General features: G+C 45.9%; 1 protein-coding gene across 1 annotated transcript; it reads left to right on the forward strand.

Annotated features, from left to right (window-relative positions):
- The first annotated feature begins 1,550 nt into the window (after positions 1-1,550).
- LOC142301530 (tetraspanin-7-like) lies at positions 1,551-11,316 on the forward strand. The gene is made up of 2 exons (XM_075342544.1): positions 1,551-1,858; positions 10,840-11,316. Exons 1-2 carry the CDS (start codon positions 1,551-1,553, stop codon positions 11,273-11,275), a joined length of 744 nt encoding a protein of 247 aa, XP_075198659.1. The 3' UTR covers positions 11,276-11,316.
- Positions 11,317-17,656: the final 6,340 nt, after the last annotated feature.

Genomic DNA, 17,656 nt, shown 5'->3' on the forward strand with positions numbered 1-17,656 from the left:
ACAGCCCTGGATAAAGGTGAATTTCGAAAATCTTTTTATTTCACAAGGACGTGTCACATGTATGCAAACACAGATGTCACGTGTGACACACATGACACACGTATGACCATACCGATGCGCTTGTCTTGTACCTGATTAAAAAACGGACGTCTGAAAGGGCCTAACCTTAAGCAGTACTAGCATTTCCGCTGCCCTCCACAGTACAGAGTTGTGTTTAGGAAAAAACAGAGATAGGAATGTTATCGCCGCTCGGGGTAAAAGAACCTGTCTAAGTACGTCAGGTAGTTCAGGGCTGCTGAGGGCAAGTGTCAGGGATTGCCCCTCCCTATCTTTCCCTAGTGGCAGTTTATCCTTTCTCTTGTCTTGCCTTGCACCGACCTTAATGAAGCATGTCAATCAGTAGCTGCCCTGGAGTGGTACCTGTTGCCAGACAAGTCCATCCTCACCATCATAAGTTCTGGTGAAGACTGGGTAAGCACTTAGTCACGCTCCTCTCAGGGTAAGCCTGGTTCTGGGAACAGTTGGTCCACGTGCCTCTGTCCCCTACATCACTGTACCGTGACAACTATATGGGGGGACAATGGTGAGAAAAATGTAGGGTAGAAGATATCTATTGGCTTTAAGTAGTGTTAATCCTCATGTACAAACTATAGCTTATTGTGAAAAATCATCTAAAACGACAGGTACGCTTTAAATATTTCCTAATGTTTGTTTTTTTGCATTCAAAAAATATAATTCTTTATACCATGGATTAGAGTTTGTTCCCTTACAATGCACACCTTGCTTTGATCTATAAATGGATCTTAAAGGTGCCTAAATTCATCCTAAGCAAGTACATAAAAGAGCAAGTTCAGATTGTCTTTGCAATGTTCTTTGTGCTATCCTTTTATGTGGATACTTATTCCCATTGTGCAGGCTCCTGACATTTGTTAGCAGCCAAAGTTGGTGTTTTTACACTATATATGTTTTTTTTCTACAACATATAAAGTATTTTATAATTGAACTATTCATTAAAATATGGCAGTACTTTTATGATTCTTATTATGAAAATATAAAATAATAATTGCATCTCTGGATAAATGTATTTTTATTAGTAAGACAGATATAAAGCTGCTTTTTCTATTTAAACAGGCGGAGACAAAAGCTGATACATCTTGCGAATAGGAGTCTACTATATGACATTTATTGCTGGGCCAAGGGAGAAATATTAGCTTTCTATAGAGGTGATAAGAGGGGGAGGCTGTAAAAATCTGCAGAGGCTAAGGACCATGACGGATGGAATAGCAGAGCTGGTGCATCCAAGGAAACCTTCTGCAGTCGGAAATGAAATTTGGGAAGTACGTGGGGACAGAAGAATCTCCATCGTTACTGAGATTCCTTTGAGAAGCAACCAAAATGGTGTGTGGATGCTCCCTGCATATCCACTAGATGATGAAGATCAGTTTACTTCACCACACAATGTAGCAGTAGGAATACATCATGAAGATGACAACCTTGTTAGGTCCTTGGTGACCCCCAAGCAGAGTAACAAGAGATGCACAAAAAGTAGAATGGCTTTATTAAAGATATCACTAATGGCTTTCAGCTTCATATTTTGGGCTGCAGGTTTGGCTATGCTCACAGTAGGAATCTGGGCAAAAATCTCCTTAGAAGAATACTTGGTGTTATCCACCAACAATTATCCAAACACTGCACTCATCCTGCTGGTGAGCGGGGCCGCTGTGCTGCTATGGGGCTTTCTAGGATGCATCAGTGCTGCAGTAGAGAAGCAATGCCTTCTACGCACCTATGGTCTCTTTCAGTTAGCAGTGCTGTTAGCTGGACTTGCTGCCGGACTCTCGGGTCTGTTCTATCGGAGGTAACCATTATCTATATCACTCTGTTTGCTAACCCCATCCCATCATGTTCACAGCTGTCTGGGATTCAATTGATTTTCATTTTTTAAGTGTTGCTACATTTAAAAAAAATATTTTCAACTGTAGCACTACAATATTAGTATTGCAAACCTGTAGTGAGTCAAACTTTTGTGTCAAGATTCTTTGATTTTAATTTTTTAATAGTGAAGTGAAATGTTGCCTGATTTTTCTTGACTGCTATATATGATTATCACTTCCAATGTTTGTAACTGCTGCCTGATGCCTTATGTGATATGTGAAGTAACACGATATGTTTCAGTATATGTTATGAGTTTAAAATCTACCCTTTTGTTTGGTGGCTATAACAAGCCACCAAAGAGAAAAACATTTACATAGGTAAAATATATTATCATGTTACTTACTATTTTTGTCTTTATTATTAACTCACTTGTTTAAGAAAATACTCAGCAACATTTAATGTACTTGTTCGATTTGAAATAACGTCCTAAAATAAGAATATTTAAAACACAATTGGAACAGGAGCTATTGTATATATTTGTTACAAATGGTACAGTGTCTGGGGTCAAGGATCCTTCTTTTTAATATTAATCCCTTCTTGTCATAAGCTGTAAATTTACAATTAAGCAGTGAGTTGAATGAAGAAATCTCATTAATTGAGGAAATAACTCTGATCTCAACTGGTAAAGCTCTTCAATGCTGTGGTTAAAGGGTTATTTTTAATTTTGTGTGTTCAGCAGCACAGTGCTGCACATCCCTTCTCTTCCTTGTCATTTGAGGGGTGGATACTCCCCCTTGACTGACGGTTCTGGTTCAGTAGCTTCATCTATGTGCTCCGTTTATCCTGCTACACTTAGGTATGTCAGTGCTTGTTCTGAAGTCTGCACTTCTATTTAACTAAAGAAAGTAAGGGTACCGTCTCACTAAACGACGTACCAGCGATTCTGACCACGATATGACCTGGTCAGGATCGCTGGTGCGTCGCTAAATGGTCACTGGTGAGCTGACAATCAGGCAGATCTCACCAGCGACCAGTGACCAGCCACCAGCGACACGTGGAAGTGATGCTGCGCTTGGTAACTAAGGTAAATATCGGGTAACTAAGCAAAATGCTTTGCTTGGTTACCCGATATTTACCTTGGTTACCAGCGCACACCGCTTAGCGCTGGCTCCCTGCACTCGTAGCCAGGGTACACATCGGGTTACTAAGCAAACCGCTTTGCTTATTTACCCGATGTGTACTCTGGCTACGTGTGCAGGGAGCAGGGAGCCAGCACTGGCAGCCTGAGAGCGGCGTATGCTAGTAACCAAGGTAAATATCGGGTAACCAAGCATAGCGCTTCACTTGGTTACCCGATGTTTACCATGGTTACCAGTGTCCGCAGCTTCCAGACACCGGCTCCCTGCACATTTAGATCGTTGCTCTCTTGCTGTTAAACACAGCAATGTGTGCTTCACAGTGGGAGAGCAACGAGCAAAAAATGTACCAGAGAAGTGTGTAACGATCAGCGATCTCACAGCAGGGGCCAGGTCGCTGCTTAGTGTCACACACAGCGAGATCGCTGATGAGGTCACTGGTACGTCACAAAACCTGTGACTCAGCAGCAGTCTCGCTAACGATCTCGCTATGTGAGAAGTACCCCTCAGAGCATTAATTAGGAGAACTGCTCTGAAAACCTCACCTTTTCTGGTGATTTTGCATGACAGATCACAGGTCAAGAACTGACAGGGAAGATAAGGAAAGTGAGCAGCTAATTGCTGTATAGAAATCAATAAACTGAAGATAAGTGGCTGGCATTTCAAGAGTTAACTTCTGTCCTGCACTGTATCTACTGTGCATACTCACAAAGCTATGGTGGCTGATCTACTTGGCAACTAGTTCTTTGTAAGATAAAGATCTAACAACAGGAGAATGAAAGCAAATAGAAAAAGTAACTCAATTGAAAACTTCCTTATTTTGATTGGTTTTAAGTTTGATATATATCCATTGAGTTCAACGTATAACTTAACATTTTGATCCAGAGGAAGGCAAAAGCCCCATGAAGCAGATGCTAACTGCCCCATATAAGAGGAAAAAAATCCTTACCACCACTCCATATGGCAATCAGACTGCTTCCCTGGATCAAGGTCCATCATAAAATTTAGTATCCATAACCGTTAATATTGTATTTTTCAAGAATCAGGCCTCCTTTAATTTCTTTTTAGTAAATCAACCATTACAACATCATGTGGCAGAACGTTCCATAATATCAGAGCTCTTACAGTAAAGAATCACCATCTGTGATGATAATTAAACTTTCTGTCCTCTAAACGTAGAGTATGTCCCCTTGTCATCGTCGCTAAGCGTCAAAAAGGTAATTAGAAAGGTCTCTATGTTGTCCATTCTTATATTTGTACATTGTAATAAGAAAGCCCCTAAGCCTTTGTTTTTCCAAATGTAATAAACCCCAGATTGATAACCTGTCTTAGTATTGTAGTTCACCTATTCGCTTCATAACATTGTTTGTTCCTCTCTGCACCCATCCTAGTTCAGCTATGTTGTTCGTATTCATTAAATCCCAAAAGTATACACAGCATTCCAAGGGTAACCTAACACCTAACTAATGACTTTTATAGAAGCAAAACTATGTTTTTGTCATGAACAACTATGCTTTTTTCATGCATCCCATTATTTTATTTGACCTTACTTTAATGAGTAGTGCCAGACAGCTGCTGTTGAGTTTGCTGTCCAACTGTACACCCGTCTTTTTCAGTGACAGTTTTACCCAGTGTTTTACGATTTAGAACTTACTTGTACATATTTCCTCAGCCCACATGCATGACCTTACATCTACCTTTATCTACAAGCCTCCTGTTTACATAAATCCCTCTGTAATGTTAAACTATACTTCTCCATGTTGATTAACTTGCAGAGTGTAGTATCGTCTGTAAATATTGAAATTTTATTCTGTATACACTTTACAAGGTCATTAATAAATATCTTAAAAAGAAAAGGGCTCAATACTCTCCCCTGTGTTACTCACTATTAATTGTCAGCCATTCAGTTTGTGTTCCATTAATAACCACCCTCTGTTTCCTAATATTATACACATTTCCCCTAGCCCCATTGCTATCATTTTATATACCAACTGTCATGATTCAGGCCGGCTTTTCCCTTCTGCTGATTACACCCATCTCTGGCCTGGTCATGTCAGGGGTTAAGTTCCCTTGCCTTGTTCTGGATCTCAGAACGCTATATATTGCCTCTCTACCTACGGGGCAGTGCCAGTGATATTTCTGTCTTGCAGCGTGTATACTGGTTATGGTGAGTGTTCCCGATGTGGTCTGCCTCCCTGCTACTGTGTCCTGACTTTTACCCTCCCCCGTTCACCTGCCTGTCCCAGTCCCTGATTTCCCTCTCCTGCATGTTGTTTATGTTCCCTCTGCATTCCTGATCTCCCAACTTCTCACTTGGTTCTGTGTTCTGACTTAAATATTGATCCTCCCTTTGCAGTGACTCGACTTTCTTGGCTAGACCCTGACTGTTTGACTACTCTATTGCCCCCTGGTGGTTCGTATGTTTACTGCCTGCTGAAGTTAGTCTGCTGTACTTCAGCTGAATTTTCGTTAGTGTTTCTTTGTCTCTCCTTCACTACTCTGCTGCCATCTAGTGGGGATTACGCTGTACTACGCCTTATTAGCCTTTGTACAGCGTGTGACCAACCTTTACGTAGCACTATATCAAACTCCTTTGAAAAGTTCAGTCAGAAGACATCCATGGCCTTAACCTGGTCCACTATGGAACTTACTGTCTCATGGAAGCTGATCATATTAGTATGACAATTGACAGGTCTCATAAATCCATATTGATGCTAATGATGTTATTTTTATTGTGATACTCCAGGACAGCGTCTCTTAGAAAACCCTCAAAGATTTTCATCACACTAGAGCAGGGGTCGGGAACCTATGGCTCGCGAGCCAGATATGGCTCTTTTGATGGCCGTATCTGGCTCGCAGACAGGGCTCCTACCTGTCTATGGGAAGGATCAGGGCCGGCGCCAGCACAATTGAGAGCAATGATGAGAGAGTGAGCGGCGCGCTCTCTCTCTTATCATTCTCCCCGCTGTGACTGTCGGCGTTCTTCTGACAGCTCTGCAGCGAGCGCGGTGACGTCATCACTGCGCGCCTGCTGAGAGGTCAGAGCGAGCGACAGCAATGGACGACGCGCCGAGGAGACCGGATCAGCGGGGGAACGAGAAGTGAGCCGCCCCTCTACTGACACTGGGCTCCCCTGACTCACAGGCCGGCCACTACACAGCGGCACTAGTACACATAGGGGCCCGGCAGCCGCTCTGCGTCTATGTGTAGTGCTGCTGTGTAGTGGCCGGCCTGTGAGTCAGGGGAGCCCAGTGTCAGTAGAGGGGCCCCTGACCTGGAGAGGCCACCAGCCGTGTCTGAGCTGCAGGAGTGCTAGTCCTGACCTGCACAGCAGACGGAATCGCCATCCTGCAGGACCAGCGATGATGTCACGCCCATGTGACTGTGTGGGAGGAGACACAGGAGGCCGGGCAGAAAGCAAGAGAACTGAATCCTGAAGGAGATTTGGACACATGACTGGTAATAAGAAAAGAGGGGACATGAGGGTGAGGGGGGCTGCAGGGTGAGGGGCATATGAGGGCTGCAGACTGTGACAGAAGGATGTGAAGGGGTGCAGAGTGTTTGAGAGGGGTAAGTTGGGGTACAGGCAGGGTGAGATATGTGAGCAGGGTGTGTGAGATATGGGGGTGTATTGTGTGTGATATGGGGGGTGCAGGCTGTATGGGAAGCAGGGTATGTGACATATGGGGGTGTAGTGTGTGAGATCTGGGGGGTGCAGGCTGTATGGGAAGCAGTGTGTGTGTGTGTGTGTGTGTGTGTGTGTGTGATATGGGGGGGTGCAGGCTGTATGGGAAGCAGGGTATGTGACATATAGGGGTGTAGTGTGTGAGATCTGGGGGGTGCAGGCTGTATGGGAAGCAGTGTGTGTGTGTGTGTGATATGGGGGGTGCAGGCTGTATGGGAAGCAGGGTATGTGACATATGGGGGTGTAGTGTGTGAGATCTGGGGGGTGCAGGCTGTATGGGAAGCAGTGTGTGTGTGTGTGTGTGGGATATGGGGGGTGCAGGCCGTATGGGGAGCAGTGTGTGTGTGTGTGATATGGGGGGTGCAGGCTGTATGGGAAGCAGGGTGTGAGAGATATGGGGGTGTAGGCTGTATGGGAAGCAGGGTGTGTGAGATATGGGGGTGTAGTGTGTGTGATATGGGGGTGCAGGCTGTATGGGGAGCAGGGTATGTGACATATGGGGGTGTAGTGTGTGGGATATGGGGGGTGCAGGCTGTATGGGGAGCAGTGTGTGTGTGTGATATGGGGGGTGCAGGCTGTATGGGGAGAAGTGTGTGTGTGTGATATGGGGGGTGCAGGCTGTATGGGGAGCAGTGTGTGTGTGTGATATGGGGGGGTGCAGGCTGTATGGGAAGCAGGGTATGTGACATATGGGGGTGTAGTGTGTGAGATCTGGGGGGTGCAGGCTGTATGGGAAGCAGTGTGTGTGGGATATGGGGGGTGCAGGCCGTATGGGGAGCAGTGTGTGTGTGTGTGATATGGGGGGTGCAGGCTGTATGGGAAGCAGGGTGTGAGAGATATGGGGGTGTAGGCTGTATGGGAAGCAGGGTGTGTGAGATATGGGGGTGTAGTGTGTGTGATATGGGGGTGCAGGCTGTATGGGGAGCAGGGTATGTGACATATGGGGGCGTAGTGTGTGGGATATGGGGGGTGCAGGCTGTATGGGGAGCAGTGTGTGTGTGTGATATGGGGGGTGCAGGCTGTATGGGGAGAAGTGTGTGTGTGTGTGATATGGGGGGTGCAGGCTGTATGGGGAGCAGTGTGTGTGTGTGATATGGGGGGGTGCAGGCTGTATGGGGAGCAGTGTGTGTGTGTGTGTGTGTGGGATATGGGCGGTGCAGGCCGTATGGGGAGCAGTGTGTGTGTGTGTGATATGGGGGGTGCAGGCTGTATGGGAAGCAGGGTGTGAGAGATATGGGGGTGTAGGCTGTATGGGAAGCAGGGTGTGTGAGATATGGGGGTGTAGTGTGTGTGATATGGGGGTGCAGGCTGTATGGGGAGCAGGGTATGCGACATATGGGGGTGTAGTGTGTGGGATATGGGGGGTGCAGGCTGTATGGGGAGCAGTGTGTGTGTGTGATATGGGGGGTGCAGGCTGTATGGGGAGCAGTGTGTGTGTGTGATATGGGGGGTGCAGGCTGTATGGGGAGCAGTGTGTGTGTGTGATATGGGGGGGTGCAGGCTGTATGGGAAGCAGGGTATGTGACATATGGGGGTGTAGTGTGTGAGATCTGGGGGGTGCAGGCTGTATGGGAAGCAGTGTGTGTGTGGGATATGGGGGGTGCAGGCTGTATGGGGAGCAGTGTGTGTGTGTGATATGGGGGGTGCAGGCTGTATGGGGAGCAGTGTGTGTGTGTGATATGGGGGGTGCAGGCTGTATGGGGAGCAGTGTGTGTGTGTGTGTGTGTGATATGGGGGGGTGCAGGCTGTATGGGAAGCAGGGTATGTGACATATGGGGGTGTAGTGTGTGAGATCTGGGGGGTGCAGGCTGTATGGGGAGCAGTGTGTGTGTGTGATATGGGGGGTGAAGGCTGTATGGGGAGCAGTGTGTGTGTGTGTGTGTGATATGGGGGGGTGCAGGCTGTATGGGAAGCAGGGTATGTGACATATGGGGGTGTAGTGTGTGAGATCTGGGGGGTGCAGGCTGTATGGGAAGCAGTGTGTGTGTGTGTGAGATCTGGGGGGTGCAGGCTGTATGGGAAGCAGTGTGTGTGTGTGTGATATGGGGGGTGCAGGCTGTATGGGAAGCAGGGTGTCTGGGCCACTGACAGATACAATTGCTCCAGCGGTCACTTAGTACACAAAGGAGTGTTCCTCTCTGCTGCACTAAGCCACCGCTGGACCTAAACAATAATTCGCTGTAAAATAATAAAATAGATAATTGACATAACTGACAATGCGTTGTGTGACATGTCCAATATTCCAGCTTCTTTCTTCTGCGAATGCCTCAAAGCTGGCATTCTCTCAACATCAGGTGGGAAGAATGCCAGCTTCCAGTCATGCGCAGGAAAAAGAAGAAGCCAGACTGCTGGACTGATGTCATGCATCGCAAGTTCACAATGTAAGTTATTTATTTGATTTTTTTACTGCTAATTACCATTGTTTCAGTCCAGTTGTGGCTTTATACAGCAGGGAGGAGCATTCCTTGCTGTACTAAGTGAACATTGGAGCGATTGATCTGTCAATGGCCCTTTAAACATATTGTACGGCTCTCGCGGAATTATATTTCAAAATATGTGGCGTTTACGGCTCTCTTAGCCAAAAAGGTTCCTGACCCCTGCACTAGAGGTTAAAATGAATGACCTTTAGTTTCCAGGTTAATTTTTAGCCTCAATTTATAAATGCTATGAAGGTAAGCAATCTTGGAATAAACGGATAATGTAATATATGAACATGGTTAATTTAATGGTGTCAGAATTAGGAAGACATCAATCACCTGGATAGGACAAATTCATGAATAAAGTCACCAATAAACCATTTAGACTGTTGTGTAATTTAAAAATTTTTTAGAACCCTTTAATAATTATCTACATTATTTTCACTCTATCATGATATTTATACATGTGAATGTTTTAAATGGAATCTGTCAGCAGGTTTTTGCTACCTCATCTGACAGCAATTTAATGTAGGCAAGGAGATCCTGAATCCAACAGTGTATCACATAGATTACTGGGTACAGCAGTTCTGTTACAATCAAAGAATTGAGTTTTAAGCTTGTAGCTGGGCCCAGGGAGCTGTCCCACCCACACTAGGCTCCCAATAGAGATTGTGCATTTACTGCGATGTGTCAATCACAGCAGGGGGCGTGTTAGACTGTCCTGCATGCCAGTTTGTAGTCTTGTAATGTTAATCACAGGGTAATAAAACCATTAGCTTACATAACTAATAGCTCACAGATAAGAGAAGAACAGTTGCTTTTTGTTTTTAACTCTAAAGCTGGTGTCACACTAAGCGACAGCGACAACGACGTCGCTGTTACGTCACCATTTTCGGTGACGTAACAGCGACCTTGTAAGTCGCTGTTATGATCGCTGCTTAGCTGTCAAACACAGCAGAAGCAGCGATCATAACGTCGCTGTGCTACATGTGAAGAGAGCAGGGAGCCGCGCTTAGCGCTGGCTCCTTGCTCTCCTAGGTACAGTACACATCGGGTTAATTAACCCGATGTGTGCTGCAGCTACATGTCACAGTGCAGAGAGCAGGGAGCCGCGCGCACTGCTTAGCGCTGGCTCCTTGCTCCCCTTGCTACAGTATACATCGGGTTAATTACCCGATGCATACTGCAGCCACATGTCACAGTGCAGGAGCCGGCACTGGCAGCAAGAGCGGAGGCTGGTAACCAGCGTAAACATCGGGTAACCAGGGAAAGGTCTTCCCTTGGTTACCCGATGTTTACGCTGGTTACAGCTTACCGCAGCTGCCAGTGCCGGCTCCTGATCGCTTCATTTCGTCGCTCTCTCGCTGTCACACACAGCGATGTGTGTGTCACAGCGGGAGAGTGACGACCAAAAAATGAAGCTGGACATTCAGCAACGACCGGCGACCTCACAGCAGGGGCCAGGTCGTTGCTGGATGTCACACACAGCGACAGCGACGGGACGTCGCTGCAACGTCACAGAAAATGGTGACGTAGCAGCGACGTCGTTGTCGTCGTCGTTATGTGTGACACCAGCTTTACAGCATGCTGTCCTCAGCTTACTTAGCAAAACCCTGCTGACAGATTCCCTTTAATGTGTCATCCAAGTGAAAGACACTTTTTTATACTTTGGTGAATACAATATGATAGAATATTTGCTCATATCTATTTATCTATCCTGCATTAGGGACATTGCAGATGGTTTTCAAAGTGGATTACAGAATGCAGTGCTATCTTATTCAGAAGATGAGGAGAAAGCAGATGCTTTGGATGCACTACAAAGGGCATTGCATTGTTGTGGCGTACATAGCTACCATGACTGGTTTGAGTCACCATGGTCCCTGGAGCAACAGGAAACGCATTTTGGACACAAAAATGGTTCAGTACCCAGCAGCTGCTGCAAGACCCGCAAGGGATGCCGCAATAGTCCTTTGTTACAGGAAGCCCTGATTATCCATAGAGAGGGCTGCTTCAAGAAAGTCTGTGATTTTGTAAGTGACAACATGTTCTTCATTGCTACTGTTGCCCTTGGACTAGCATTGATGCAGATTGTAGGTATTGTACTATCATGTTTGTTGGCAACTAAAATAACAAATCAGCTGCCAAATATTGTTCCAACCTAATTCTGCTCACGTAAAATCATTGGGCATTGGTCATTTTTCGTAAACAACAAAATAAAATGACGCTTAAAATTTCTTTTGCGTTCAGAATGGTCATTTCTGTTTGGTGATTTTCATAATTAAAGAGATTTTCTGTCTGAGCTTACATTTATATGTAAATATTCAATAACACCCTTGGCTTTTTAGCTATTTTGTTACATTACAATCTGTGTTTAAATATTTTTACAATCCGATTTGTGAGAAGTGATGCGAGAAAAATATATGTAAAAATTCAATTTATGAGATAAAATAAATTTAAATTGCCATGTGCATTCACCCCTTTTGCTATGAAGACCCTAAAAAATTATTGTGCAATCAATTACCTTCATAAGTCACATGTTTACTGAAATGAAATCCACCTGTGTGCCATCAAGTGTCACATGGTCTGTCGGTAAAAACACACTTTTTCTGAAAGGTCACAGAGGCCGCAACACCAATAAGCAAGAAGCACCACTAACCAAACACACCATGAAGACCAAGAAGATCTCCAAACAAGTCAGAGACAAAGTTGTTGAGCAGTACAAGTCAGGGTTGGGTTCTTAAAATATATGCTAATCTCTGACGATCTCCTGGAGCACCATCAAATTCATTATCATCAGAAAATGGTACAACAACAGAGCTGCCAAGGGAGGGATGCCCACTAAAACTCTCAGCTCCTGCAAGGATGGCATTAATTAGAGAGGCAGCACAGAAACTGTAGATAACCCTAAAAAGGAGCTGCAGAGTTCCCAAGGAAAGACTGGAGTATCTGTCAATACGACCGCAATAAGTCATACACTCCATAGAGCTGTCCTTTATGGAAGAATGTCCAGAAATAAACCTTTACTTAAGTAAAAAATTGGAAGGCTCGTTTTAATTTTGCCAAAGACGTGTGAGAATCCCCAAAAGTATGGAGGAAGGTACTGTTGTAAGATGAGACCAAAATTTAACTTTTTGACTACCAAGGTAACCGCTATGTGCCAAACCAACACAGCTCATCACCCCAAGAACACTGTTCCACAGTGAAACATGGTGGTGGCAGCATCATGCTTTAGGGATGTTTTTTGGCAGTAGGGACAGGGAAAAATGTCCGAGTCGAGGAGATTATCGATGATGTGAAGTACAGGAATATTCTTCAGCAAAACTTGTTTCAGTCTGTCAGTGATTTGAGACAGACATGGAGGTTCACTCCAATCAAAACAATTACCCAAAGCATACTGCTAAAGCAACACTCGAGCAGTTTAAGAGGAAACACGTAAATGTATTGGAGTAGTCTAGTTAAAGTCCAGACTGTTATGGTTTGGTGTTCTCCCGAGCCTCGAACCGCCCTTGAGTCTTCATTTCTGGCTGTGGTGTCGGCTGGCTCATCTGCACCTCCTGTCCACTGCTCCAGGCGCCTGGCTGCTAAGTGTTAGATGTCCAGGGTCTTTGTTCGTTCTAAGGCTAAGTCCCTGTATTGCCCTACCGCGCATGAGCGGGTTCTTGCTGCCTTTCCTGGCTCTAAGTGCGGGATTCACGCTACAGCGCATGCGCGAAATGTCACCGGTGACGCAGTGGTCACTGATTGGCCGATGCTGATATCACCGATAACGCAGCGGCCACTGGTTGTCCGTCTATGATGTCAACGGTGACGTGGCGGCTGCTGATTGTCCATCAATGACGTCATTAGTGATGTGGCAGTCACTGAGTGGCCGCTGCCAGTGCCATTGTCATCTGGTGCTTGGCTTGAGGCAGGGCTTAGTCTTTAAAAGACCCTGGATGACGCACATGGCTGCGCGAGCGTCATTCTGTTTTTGTGGCACAGAGAAGTGCAGCCATATAGCGGCCATTGTGCCAAAGAGCCCTGTAGTGCTTGTGACAGGGCTGCATGTGATTCTGGAAGTGGTTGGCAGGGTTAGGCGTCTGGTGCCCATCGCGCCAAGATTCGCGGTGAGGCACAGCCAGGGCCAGTTATCAAGCATCCGCCCTACCCTTCCAATCGTACTGTGGCAGCTCAGTGAGTCTAACTGGGCTGCACATACTGTCCTGTTCTGCCCTCTACGCACATGGACAGTTTCCCGCAGGACTCCCTGTGCCGTTAACAGGGGAGGTCAGGTACTCAGTGGGTATGCTGCTAACACCACTGATGGTGTTTTTTATTTTTGTGTTCCTTTGAAGTTGTGCCGTCCGGCCGCTTGTCCATCTGTAGCTGTGTCATCTGCCCAGAGGACCTTGGGAGATGGTTGAGCTGTTATTAGTTTTGCTCTAACCGTCCTCCCGCGTAACACAGAGCAATTGAGAAGCCGAGGTTAGATCTGAAGATTGTTGTTAACCAGAGGAAACCATCTAACTTGAAGGAGTTGAAGCAGTTTTGCCTTGAGAAATAGGAAAAATCCTAGTGGAAAGCTCATAGCAACTTATCCAAAGCGAATTGCAGCTGTAATTGCCATGAAAGGAGGCTCTAAAAAGTGCTGACATTAGGGGGGAGTATAGTTATGCACATTGACGTTTTCAGTTATTTTGTCCTATTTGTTGTTTGCTTCACAATAAAAAGAAAACCAAATATTCACAGTTGTAGGCATGTTCTTGACATGAGCTGATGAAAGCATTAAAAAATACTGTCACGCTGTACTCTAAGATGTACAATAGCAGTACAGCGCAGTAATGTGGGACTGAGAGGATTCCTGAAACTATCTGAGAAAGTAGTTAGCTGGTAAACCACTAGGGGGCGTAAAAGTGGAGGAAACGTATGAGCAGGGAATTTCCTAGCAGAGGTAATACTAGTCAAGCCCACCAGATGGCAGTAGAATCGTCAGAAAGCCGTGTCACAACATGAGGTCTTGTAAGTACACAAGGGCAAAGTCTAAACGTAGTCAGAGGGAAGCAAATAGTCAGTAGCCGGGAAATCAGAGCCTAGAAGCGAGAGGGAGTGGGAAGACAAGACAGAATTAAGGTAAACAGATAAGGAACAAACAGGGAGACAGCGGGAGAGACACTGATGGAAACAGACAACAGAGGAGGTTAACAGGTCAGGTGAACACGGAGCTCAGGAGGGGGCAGGGCAGACAACAGGTCACTCAAGAGCAGAACACAGCAGAGCCAGAAGTATCACTGGCGAAGTCCAAGAGAAACAGTGCCCTAATAAAGCAGCCTGACCTCCAGAACGAGGCAGAAAGGATTAACCCCTAACGTGACCTGCATCAGAAGTGAAACTAAAAAAAAAGGCTCAGCTGCAGCTGAGCCAGGAGTCAATCATGACAGTACCCCCTGCTCAAGGGGGGCCACCGGACCCCCAGGTTTCCCAGGAAACCTTCTATGAAAGGCACGAGTAAGTTGGTCAGCATGGACAGATCGTGCCAGAACCCAGGATCGCTCCTCCGGTCCGTAACCCCTCCAATGTACCAAGTACTGAAGCGAACTACGGACCCGCCGAGAATCGATGATGCGCTCATTCTCGTGTTCCATCTGACCATCCACCGAAACGGGAGGAGGGGGATGAGGACACTCGGAAACAGAAGGAACCAATGGCTTGAGCAAAGATTTGTGAAACACATTAGAAATGCGAAAGGACTGCGGTAACCGCAGACGAAAAGCCACTGGGTTGACAATCTCGATGATCTCATATGGACCAATAAATTTTGGACCCAACTTAGTGGAAGGAATTCTCAGACGAATGTTTTCGGTAGACAACCAAACTTTATTCCCCACCTGAAAATTAAATCCTACCAATCGTCTCTTGTCAGCAGAGCGCTTTTGCCGCCCTAAAGCCACCTCAACATTATGCCGGACCTCCCTCCAAACCTCCTCCAACTGCTGAACTGCAGAATCAGCCCCAGGACACCCAGAATCAAGTCTGGAAAATTCACCGAAATGGGGATGGTATCCATAGTTACAAAAAAATGGAGTAGTACCCGTGGACTGATGGACCCGGTTATTGAAAGCAAACTCAGCCATAGGCAGTGAGTAACACCAATCGTCCTGCTGAGACGTAGCCAGACACCGCAGAATTTGTTCCAATGACTGATTAGTTCTCTCAGTCTGCCCATTGGTCTCGGGATGGTAAGATGAAGAAAAGGACAACTCAATACCCAGCCGTCTACAAAATGCTCTCCAAAATTTGGAAACAAACTGAACCCCCCTGTCGTACACAATGTTAACAGGGATGCCATGCAATCTAACCACCTGTTCAATAAACAATTTGGACAGAGTCTCAGCATTAGGTAATCTCGACAAGGGAACAAAATGCGCCTGTTTGCTGAATCTGTCCACCACCACCCAAACAACAGTCTTGCCAGCGGAAACAGGTAAATTGGTGATAAAATCCATGGACAAATGAGTCCAGGGCCTATCCGGAATTAGTAAGGGCACTAATTCCCCGGCCGGCCGGTTATGAGGAACTTTAGCACGTGCACACGCATCACAAGCAGACACAAACACGGCGACATCGGAGTACATAGAGGACCACCAAAACAACCTGGCAATAGCCTTACGAGTAGCTGAGACCCCCGGATGACCACCAAGCACAGAGTCATGAAATTCCTGGAGGACCCGTAATCGAAACTGGACAGGAACAAACAATTTGGCATCGGGCAATGAAGGAGGGGCCAATGCCTGTGCAACACGAATCTCAGCCTCCAATCCGGAGGATAAAACAGCAACGACTACCCCATGAGGAAGAATGGAGGAAGGAGGTTCGGGAGGCGAAAACGGATCCAAACTGCGAGATAACGCATCTGCCTTAACATTCTTAGAACCGGGCCAAAAAGTAATGGAAAAGTGAAAATGGGAAAAAAAAAGTGACCACCTAGCCTGTCTAGGAGTCAACCGTTTAGCAGACTCGATGTAACACAGGTTTTTAGGGTCTGTAATAACAGTGATCCGATGAACAGCCCCCTCCAAAAAATGCCTCCATTCTTCGAAGGCCAACTTTATGGCCAACAACTCTCGATTCCCCACATCATAATTCTTCTCAGCAGAAGAAAATTTTTTGGAGAAGAAGGCACACGGTCTTAAATTAGTTAAAGTAGCGGGTCCTTGGGAGAGCACCGCCCCCACACTCACCTCTGAAGCATCAACCTCCACAATAAACGGCTGAGAGAGGTCAGGTTGAACAAGTACAGGAGCAGTCATAAAACATTCCTTTAACCTCAGAAATGCGTCTATCGCCTGCGGTGACCACTCCCTAAGATCAGCCCCCTTGCGAGTGAGATCCGTGAGTGGCTTGACCACTTGAGAAAACCCTTTAATAAATTTCCTGTAATAATTGGCAAAACCCAGAAAATGCTGCAGACCCTTGAGGTCTCTGGGTTGCACCCAATTCTAAATGGCTTGTACTTTTCTGGGATCCATCCGAAAACCATCAGCAGACAGAATAAAACCTAGAAAGGTGATTTCTTGGACAAAAGTATATTTTTCAGGTTTAGCAAATAGGGAATTCTCCCGTAACCTATGAAGTATTGTACGTACATGATCAATATGAGACTCTTTGTTGGACGAGAAGACAAGAATATCATCTAGGTACACAACCATAAAACGGCCAATAAATTCAGAGAAAATATCATTCATAAAATTCTGAAACACTGCAGTTGCATTAGTAAGGCCGAAAGGCATGACCAAGTTTTCAAAAAGGCCCTCTGATGTAAGGAATGCCGTTTTCCACTTATCCCCTTCCTGAATGCGAATGAGGTTATAGGCTCCCCTAAGATCAAGCTTGGAGAACCATTTAGCTCCAGATAACTGATTATAGAGGTCCGGGATGAGTGGAAGTGGATAGGTATTTCTCACCGTGATCTTATTAAGTTCCCGAAAATCGAGGCAAGGGCGTAGGCCACCATCCTTCTTCTTAACAAAAAAGAACCCAGCAGCAACAGGCGAGACAGAAGGACGGATGTGTCCCTTACGTAAACTATCGGATATGTAATTTTTCATGGCAGTGCGTTCCGGGCCAGAAAGATTATACAAACGGGCCTTGGGTAATTTGGCACCTGGAAACAGGTTAATAGCACAATCGTAAGGACGGTGTGGTGGCAGGACCTCAGCCTCTTTTTCAGAGAACACGTCTCCAAAATCCTTCAGGTACTCCGGAATACCCTCCAGATTAGTTGAAGACACCTGAACAGTGATAAGACAACCATTAGAACATTTAGGACCCCATTTAACAATATCGTGAGAGTCCCAGTCAATTACAGGATTATGCATGTGCAACCAGGGGAATCCCAGCACCAGTCCTGCATGGAGATTATCCATGATATAACATGAAATAAGTTCCTGATGAAGGGACCCCACTTTAAGCAAAAATTCCCCACAGACAAATTCAACCACATTTCGTGACAATGGTGTCCTATCAGTAGCAATAATGTGAACCGGAGTCTCTAGCCTAACTGTCCC

This window comes from Anomaloglossus baeobatrachus, chromosome 4 (genome assembly GCF_048569485.1).
Source record: "Anomaloglossus baeobatrachus isolate aAnoBae1 chromosome 4, aAnoBae1.hap1, whole genome shotgun sequence".
In the NCBI taxonomy this organism is placed as follows: Eukaryota; Metazoa; Chordata; class Amphibia; order Anura; family Aromobatidae; genus Anomaloglossus; species Anomaloglossus baeobatrachus.